The 8,693-nt window shown below is 47.9% G+C and overlaps 1 protein-coding gene across 12 annotated transcripts in view; it reads left to right on the top strand.

Annotated features, from left to right (window-relative positions):
• Positions 1–1,763: 1,763 nt before the first annotated feature.
• The window catches only part of PABPC4 (poly(A) binding protein cytoplasmic 4), a 13,900-nt gene continuing 6,970 nt past the window's right edge, over positions 1,764–8,693 (top strand). For 10 of the 12 annotated variants that reach the window (XR_004500150.1, XR_004500151.1, XR_004500152.1 and 7 more), the window contains exons 1-3: positions 1,764–1,838; positions 2,123–2,689; positions 8,107–8,300. Coding sequence is in view for 7 of the 12 variants with exons in the window: in XM_015649084.2 (XP_015504570.1) it covers positions 2,497–2,689; positions 8,107–8,300 (387 nt within the window). In the remaining 5 variants the exon portion in view is untranslated. Of the gene's footprint in view, positions 1,839–1,993; positions 2,690–8,080; positions 8,301–8,693 lie in introns of those variants that run through there. The other 2 variants (XM_033519598.1, XM_033519602.1) reach the window with 2 other exon arrangements.

Raw genomic sequence — 8,693 nt, forward strand, 5'->3', positions numbered from 1 at the left:
GGGGTCCCTGGGAGCAGTTTTGGGGTACCTGGGGGCAGTTTTGGGGTCCCTGGGAGCAGTTCTGTGCCCCCAGCCCATCAGTCAGCGTGGGGAGTGAAAAGGATGGAGCAGCACACAGGACCTTGGCTGTCTGCACAGAGTCCCCTGGGAGGGAACACAAATGTCACTAAATATGTTTCAAATCAGAGCCGTTCACAGCGTAGCCACAGCCAAAGGGCGTTTTATGTGGAAACACACTCTTTGAGCTGGGCTGTGTTTTGACTTTAGCTGTCAAAGCAGGAGCTGAACACTTCCACGGCGACATGCCTGTGTCAGTCCCTGGTTTCCCAGCGGAGGAGGCACCAGCTGTGAAGGACCAAGCACAAAACAGTGGCAGGTGTGATCCCACCAGTGCAGCACTGTCAGCTGTTGGGAGAACGATGAGACCAGGAGGAGGAGGAGGATTTGTGCCATTTGTGTTTTCAAGGCAGAAAATATTGCGAATCACTACAATTTGCTTTGCTATTTTTACCTTTATTCTGCTGCTCTCGATTATTCCACTGTATCGCGTTCCATTTTTATGGTAACGTTGTATTCTGCTTTTAAAGCAAATTAAAGGCAATTAAACAATGGAAAAGCCACAATGCCCAGTTAACCAGTGTCTATCTTAGTCCCCCTTAACAGGACTGAGCCTGAAGGTCACTGATGAATCACTGAATCCTGCACTGCCGTGTCCTTACGCTCCGCTGAAGATGCTAGAAATAGATAATTACGGGTCTCCCTGGAGCTGATCTCGTGAGTGTGAAGCCACAGGACAGCAGCAGAGAGGGGGGTGAATCCCTCTCCCAATTCCAGCAGCTTTCTGCTGGGAGTTGTTTAATCCACAGCCCAGGAAGAGGGATCGACAGCTCGCTTCCATAGGGAGACATCGGGACCCTTGGTCCCGCTCCAGGGCAGCCCACGGTGGGAGCTGGCACAGGAACTCGTGCTTATTTGAGGAAAAATGATGCTCTGAAGAGGAGGAGGTTGTGGGAACAGCTCCAGCTCTGACCGCTCCTCATCCTGCTGCCAGCGACACCTCCAAAAGCAGAGCTCGGGGCAGTGAGAATGATCCCAGAGGAATGGTTTTGCTCTCCTGGTGCTCATCCCCAGGAGGCTTCCCTGGATTTTTTGTGTTTTATGGTGGGACTGAGCTGCCCTGTGAGACATCTGCACATGTAGGATGGGGTGGGAGGGAAAACAACCCCAAAAACTCTTCTTGTTTGTTGCTGTGGATCCATCTCTCTGCCAGCTGCCCACAGGGGATTGTTTGTCCCTAAATCTGTCTAAACGTCGGGGTGAAACTTTTGCTGTAGTTTATGGCTGTTGCTCCTTGCTGGGCAACGATGAACAGAGTCTGTCACCATCCTCTGACACCCCTTGGAGATATTTTATGGATTTATGGATTTATTTCTCTCAGCCTTTCCCTTCTCCAGAATAACCAGGCCCAGCTCCCGCAGCCTCCCCTCATGAGGGCGATGCTCCAGACCCCAAACCACCTTTGTGGCCTCCACTGCAACCCCTCCAGCGCCTCCTCGCCTGAAACTAATTAGCGAACCAACACAATTTCCAACAACTATTAACTTTAATCATCCCCAAAGTGGGCCGCTTCTCCTGTGGCGACCCCGAAATGGCGGGACCCCGGCGGGTCCTCCCGCCCGCTGGGGGGCGCTGCGTGCGGCGCGGGGCGCTCCGGGCCGGGCCCGGCCGCCTCCTCTCGGCGGCACCGCGGCCCACTCGCGCCGCCGCGGCGCCTATAAAGGGCCGCCCGCCGCCGCCGCCACAACCCGCTGCCCCTCCGCCCGCCGCGGCCGCACCGCGTGAGTCGGGGTCGGGCCCGGAGCCGCCGACCCCGCCCCGGGTCGGTGCCGCTGGGTAGGGAGGGCTCGGGGGAGCGCGGTGCGCCGGGAGAGCGCGGCGGCCGCGCCCCTGCCCGCCCGGCCGCCCTCAGGCCGCCGCGTGCCGCGCCGCCTCAGCCGCTCCGGTTTATTTATTATACCTTCGGGCTATCTAGCCGAGACGATTTTAAAAGAAATAGTTATATTAGCGCGTGTTTGAGGTTTATTTATATATCTATATATTTATTTTTTTTTTATTTCCTCAGAAAATCAACGCGCCGCCGCTCTGCAGAATCTGGGCTAAACCGAAGCAAAAAATAAGAGACGCTGGGGTTTAGGAGGTTTTTTGCCTCAAAGCTCTCGGGTGCTGGCGTATGAATTTTGGCGTCTTATCCGATCCCTGCTCTCCAGGAGGCTTAACTTTGGGGTGTTTTTGTTGATTTTTCAAGCTTGCACAACGCTCTCAGCTGCTCTGGGCTGGTGCCCGGCCTCCCTCCAGTCCCCTTGTCCCAAGCTTCTGCAGGCCGCAGCTTAGCCTTTAATTAAGAGTTTGAGTGTTCCCCCAGCATTAATATTTAAAAGAAGCTTGAGACCCCAAGTGAAAAAAAAACCCGCGTGGGTTGAGAGCGCCGAGGGGAGGATGAACACGGCCGCCAGCAGTTACCCCATGGCCTCGCTGTACGTGGGGGACCTGCACCCCGATATCACCGAGGCCATGCTCTATGAGAAGTTCAGCCCGGCTGGCCCCGTGCTGTCCATTCGGGTCTGCAGGGATATGATCACCCGCCGCTCCCTGGGCTACGCCTACGTCAACTTCCAGCAGCCCGCAGATGGTAAGTGACAATTGCAGCCACGTCCATGGCTTCCCCCACTTCGTTTTAACTCGTTTTTCCCCTCTAATTCACGTGTTGCCATGTAGATGCTCACCACAGCGTTATAGGGTGACTCGTCCCTTTCTGGTCCCTGGGAGCAGTTTGCAACAGGAGCTTTTTTTGGCGGATTGGTGTCTACAAAACGCTCTGCAGATGCGCTTCTTAATATCTCTTTTAGCCAGGTCTGTTTCTTGCACTGATACTAAATTTCAGAGATTTGCGTTTGTTCCTCGCATAAGAAAATAATCGCTGTGTTGCCCTTTATTCTGGGGTAGTTTTGGGGCTGTTTCTGTGGGGATTTGTGCAGCCAGTCCTAGCAGAGAAAGTTCAGAGTAGTCAGCCCTGGTTGAGTGCTCAGTTTAATGACTGATCCTCTGGCTGCTCCACACACTTCCAGTTTAATGAATTTAATATCTGCTCTGCTCAAGCAGCTGGATGTGCCTCCCAGTTTGGGAAGCGGTGGTCTTGAAAGCGAAATAAAACGCTTTTTTTAATGTGTGGAAAAACAGATTGTCTCATGTGTAGAAGCCACATTTGCTTTGCTCTTGCCAGACTCTCTTTTTTTTTCCCACTTTGTTTTCTGCTCAAGGCCAGGTGTTGCAGAGCTGAAGCAGCATGTGAAAGATGGGACAGGAGAGGTCATTTTGGAACATGTCTTTTCTGGAAGGAAAATGGGTCAGCATTTTCTGCCCCAGTTTTCAGAGCTCTGCCTGCTGACTGCTGCAAGTTTTTTCTCTGGGGTTTAACAGCATCTCTACGTGATAGAGGCATCCAAGTAGAGATGAGAGTGAGCTTTTCCCTTGAATTCAGAATTGGTTTACAACAGCGCAGACTTCAGCAACAAGTAAACTTTCCTTTAGCCTGTAGTAGGTTTTCTTTACTTTACGTTTTTGCAGAGCTTCCGTCCTCTCCCAGGGCATTTCCTTGCACTGATCTGATTGAGCACTTTCGATCCTTTCCTTTGTCATGCTGATTAAAAGCTGACTTGCCCCCCACTGCAAAATTTCTCATTCATGGCACTCTCAAAAAAGCTTTTTTTGGGGTGTGGGGAGGGGAGGGCAGTGTATTTGTGTTTTAAAGATTCTCAGTGAGAAGGAAGGAACCTGAGAGCCTGTATTTGTGTTCCTGTCCCTGCCCTGGGTGCCTCTTCTAAAACCACCTTGGTACATTTACGTGCTGAACAAAGCTATCCCAGCTCACCTGCCTTCCTTAGGCTCTGATCTCATTTTAGGATCAGAGAACTAAAAACAAGCAGCAGAAACAAAGCCAGGAAGGAACTACAGCTTGGATTAGATAAATTTTGGGGAGATGGGGTGCAGGAGCATAGATAAAGTTCTCTCAAAGCAGAGAAGAGCATTCTCAGAAGGGATCAGTGCCTGGTCCCATGTGTGCTTTAGCAGAAGCATTCTGCACCTCGTACAAATGGGAGCCTTCCCAACATATTGCAAGGTAATCTTTTATGGTAATAAATAGACAGGAATTTAGGGGGAGGTTGCACCGTTCTGGGCTGTTGGGGAGGCAGCAGACATTTTAGGAAGATCCTGGACTTGAAGTGATACTTGGACCAAGTAGGTGGTGTCTTGTTACTGGTAGGTCTTAGAAGGTCAAGTGAATTAGGTTTAAACCAAATCATTGAGTGAGTATCGGGACAGGGAAATAGTCAAACTCCTCCTGCCCTCATGAAATGTGAATTTCTGATTTTCTCTTGTCAAACTGTAGTGTGTATTACCCTGCATAAATAAAAACCCCAGCTGCTGCACTCCATGCAGTGCAGCAGGACATGGACAGGTGGTTTGGAAGAGGGTTGTGATACAAACCTGACTATGAAGAATATAATTTTTTGTTGTAAAATGCAGAAATTTGGACTGTTTTCAAGGTGGCACTTGCCTGCATGAGGCTTCCTGAGAGGAGGAGGGATTCTGTGTTTTCTTCCAGGAATGCATAATCAGAAATGCACTTGGGCTTCATCCCACTAAATCTGAGAAAAGCTGAGGGGAGCATTGTAGGAATCTGGTTGGATTTATGGTTGTGAGTAGGTGCTTTCAGTAATCAGGAGGTTTTGTGCTCTGCAGACTTCTTGTGGACACACTGCAGGTTTGAACTGGCAGTAGGTGTTAAAAAAGTTGATTAATGATAGTTTGCATTTCCCTGGCACCTTTTGTGGAAGGGTGAGGCTTTGTAAATCTGAAAAAAACAATGTTTTAACTCATTTTTTGTGTGTTTTAAAGCAGGACTCTGTCCCTGTGTCCACAGAGCAAATCAAGTTGCCAGAATTCTCCATTTCAGGGTCACAAGGAGCTCACACTGTCACACCTTGACTTCCAGGTTCCTGTGTCCAAACTGGGCCAAATTCTGTGGTTTTTTTACAGTTCTTTAGCTGCTGGAGTGACGCTGGACAGGCATTGTCTAATTGGCAGTAGTCTGCTGCAGAGAGGTTATTTTTAGGGAAAATGAGCTCTGCTGGTTTTGGTTGCAGTTCCTTGCTTGTAGTGAGCAGGGAATGCTGAATTCTGAGCCTGTCATCCTGTGATAGGCAGGGTAAGGAAACACTTCAAAGTTCCGGCTCTGTAGTGGTTGTTAATATTTATTCTTCTTTTTGACTGTGAAGAAGGGAAAGAAAACAAACTCAACAAACAAGCTGAATTTCTCTTTCCATGTGTTCTATGCAGCTGAATTCCAAACATTGACAGTCATGAAATACTCAGGGTAATGAAACAGAGAAGCTTTAGTTTGGCTGCAGAGATAAGGTGTTCTGAAAGTGCAGGAAAAACGAAATGTTTCCCAAGCTAAGGAGGATTCCAGGGCTGGGAATAGGTATGTTTTTCTGTGGAAAAGTACAGATAAACTTGTTTGTTCTCCTCCTGGAGTGTAAAGGAGCAGCTGTGTAAGGCAAAATGTGAAGTGAAAAGGGAAGTGTTGGTACTGACACAAGCTTTATTGCAGCAGCATTTTGTTGTAACCTCAGTGACTGAGGAATTTAATTCTTTTGAATATGCACCATCATTTTTTTATAAAAAACAGTGGCTAGATTTGCACTATGTGCTTTCCTTGCAGGACTTTTTCTCTCAGTGACCTAAGAGAGAGGTTTGGGGAGAATAAAGTGTGCAGTTTCTTCTCCTGGGTGAATCTTGGTGGGAGGTTGGTTATCGGGTCTTCTTGCTGCTCAAACCACAGCCACTAATTCCAGCATTGTGTGAACTCTGCATCTGTAAGGGATGAGATAATAAGAGTTAATTGCTCTTGAGGCCTGAGGCAAACTGCAGTGAGTGTTCTCATATCCAGAAAGGGAACGAGAAGGAAGCCTGAAAGGGGCTGTGAGTGTGTTTAATGTTCTGTGTGAGCTGCAGTTGAGTCTGCTGGAAGGATGACAGGAACCCAGTGGGAGAGAAACAGATACGGGAACTGAAATGGCTGAAGCTTTATGGCTTAAATAGAAGAAAATGAGAAGGTGTTTGCTCAGATGAAGGAAATGAATCAGATGTGCTTGGTGTGAGTCATTCACAGAACTCTTGCAGATCCTTTACAGGTTTTCTGAGGTCCTGGTGTGTAGTGGGGGTGCATTTCCACCTGTGGGTGTGGCACACATCCCTCCGGGAATCCATGTAGGGCTTTCACCAGAAGTGCCTGGGCGAATTTCAAGCGCGGTGTAATAATAGAGTGGAACAGTAGCAACCTGTTGAAAGAGCAGTGCAATAGTATCTACTCAGTGAGCTTGGAAGAACCTGGAGGAACTCCTAACTGCTCTGGAGCCTTCACAGCTCCCCTTGGTTACAGCTTGATCTGCTCGTCACCTTCCAGCAGGAGCCTGTTCCTGCTGCAAATGGTATTTTTTATCCAGCCAGTTCGTGCCCTTGCCAGCACATGCTTCTGCAGGACCTCTGCCTGCTATAAATAAACACTGCCAAATTTGACGAGCTGCACCAGGTCGCCTGCTGAGCTGCCTGCACTAGGAAAGGACTGCAGGAAGAACCTGGTTTGCACGGACTTGGAGCAGCAGCTGAGGAATCATTTTAGCCTGGCAGTTAATTGCATTTAACACATTGGTTTAAACTGAGCTGTTGGAGTCCTTTAAATTATATATATTTTTTTTCAAGCAGAGCTTGTTTCCAACTGGATTTGTGTGTAGGGAGAACAGCGATGGTCACACTTGAATTTAAAAAGCAGCAAGAGCAAAAAACACATTTTAAAGCACATAAGAAATTCTGAGAAGCTTCCATGCAGCAGTGGAAGCTGGCATTGGGGGTAGGGACTGCAGGCTTTGGTAGGCAGTATTCCATTGGAATTCCTGGAGTTTTGGGACATGCTGAGTAGTTACTCAGGCTGCATGAGCCAAGTCCATGTGCAAGGTGTTCAGATTGGTCTTTTCCTTGAATTTTTTGCTCCTGAAATCTAATCAGCAAATACCACAGGGTGAAGGTGGCCTGGGAGAACTGAACCAAACAGATTTGGAAAGCTTGTGTTCTGCCCTGTTAATTTTCCTTGATTTTAATGCACATCTTTCCATCTCTTTGCCTGCTCCATGCTGGGAATTAAGAGTCTTTCTTTCTTCTCTGCTCGCTCCATGCTGGGAGTGTTTTCTGGCACAGAACAGTGCAAGCATCTCAATTTTATGAACAAGATCCTGGTGTGTGTACGTAATGATCCTTTTTATACACCAGTAGGCAGCAGAAATAGCCTCGTGGAGGGGGGTTTCAGAGCAGGTTAGAATGACAGTGCTGGTGTTTGAGAGTTTAGAGGAACACTTCCCTGTTAATCAGATGGGGTGTACAGACATTTTTTTTTTCCCCCCCCCAGAATTTTCTCAACTCTCTTGTCATCTTTAGCTTGAGCAACTTGGGAATCATTTTTTGGCCACGTAAGTTATGTAGAGGCTGACTCATGTCCTCACAGCCAGCCATGTGTTCGTGCACATTTTCCCTGACCTGACAGGGAGATGATCCTTCTCTCTGAATAGAAATGAGGATGGGGAGATGTGAGCTTCATGAAAAGCAAAACAGCCACACAGTCACTTTTCTTACTTTATTTTTTTTTTTTTGCCAGAGTTTCCTGTTTTTCCTTTTCTTCTTTGGGCAGAGTAATTTACCTTTATAATAATTCATAATATAGTTAATAAACCAGGTGCTTTGATATCCATTTTGCTGTGGTGGTGAATATATTGCTATAATATAAATTTAAAGTCTGTGAAACCTTTGATATACTTAGTGACTCTGCTGCAAAGACCTCCCTTGAAACATTGAGTTAAAAGTCATTGATCACCTTTAATAATACCCCAAATGTCTCCATGATCTGAGTGAAATTCAGAGAAAATGATCACCCAGCCACTGAAAACCTTAATTTTTTAACCAACCACAGAAATCTGTTCTTGGCTTCTCCTGCAGCTGAGCGAGCTCTGGATACCATGAATTTTGATGTGATCAAAGGGAAACCCATTCGCATCATGTGGTCTCAGAGGGACCCTTCCCTGAGGAAATCAGGAGTGGGGAACGTCTTCATCAAGAACCTGGACAAATCCATTGATAACAAGGCACTTTACGACACATTCTCGGCGTTTGGAAACATTTTGTCCTGCAAGGTGAGATGTGGTTACACTGTCCAGTTCTTTCAGGGTGGGGACATGATCAGAGGTTTGGGTGCAGGTAGTGAAAGGGACACTTCTTGTCAAGTGTCAGGAGCCCCATCACAGAATATTCTGAGTTGGGACACACAAGGCTCATCAAGTCCAACTCTTTAATTGAATGGTGCCTACAGAGATCAAACCTGTGACCTTAGTGTTAAAACTCTGAAAGGCAGAGTTGACCAAAAGCTCAGGGATTGCTGGAATTCCATCAGATTTGGTCAGGAAGTGCAGGAATCTGTCAGCCAGCTGGTGTCTGCCTGGTGGTGACCCCGGGCAGGAGCTGCCTGGTGGTGACCCCGGGCAGGAGCTGCCTGGTGGTGACCCCGGGCAGGAGCTGCCTGGTGGTGA

Source organism: Parus major, chromosome 23, assembly GCF_001522545.3.
Source record: "Parus major isolate Abel chromosome 23, Parus_major1.1, whole genome shotgun sequence".
Taxonomy (NCBI): Eukaryota; Metazoa; Chordata; class Aves; order Passeriformes; family Paridae; genus Parus; species Parus major.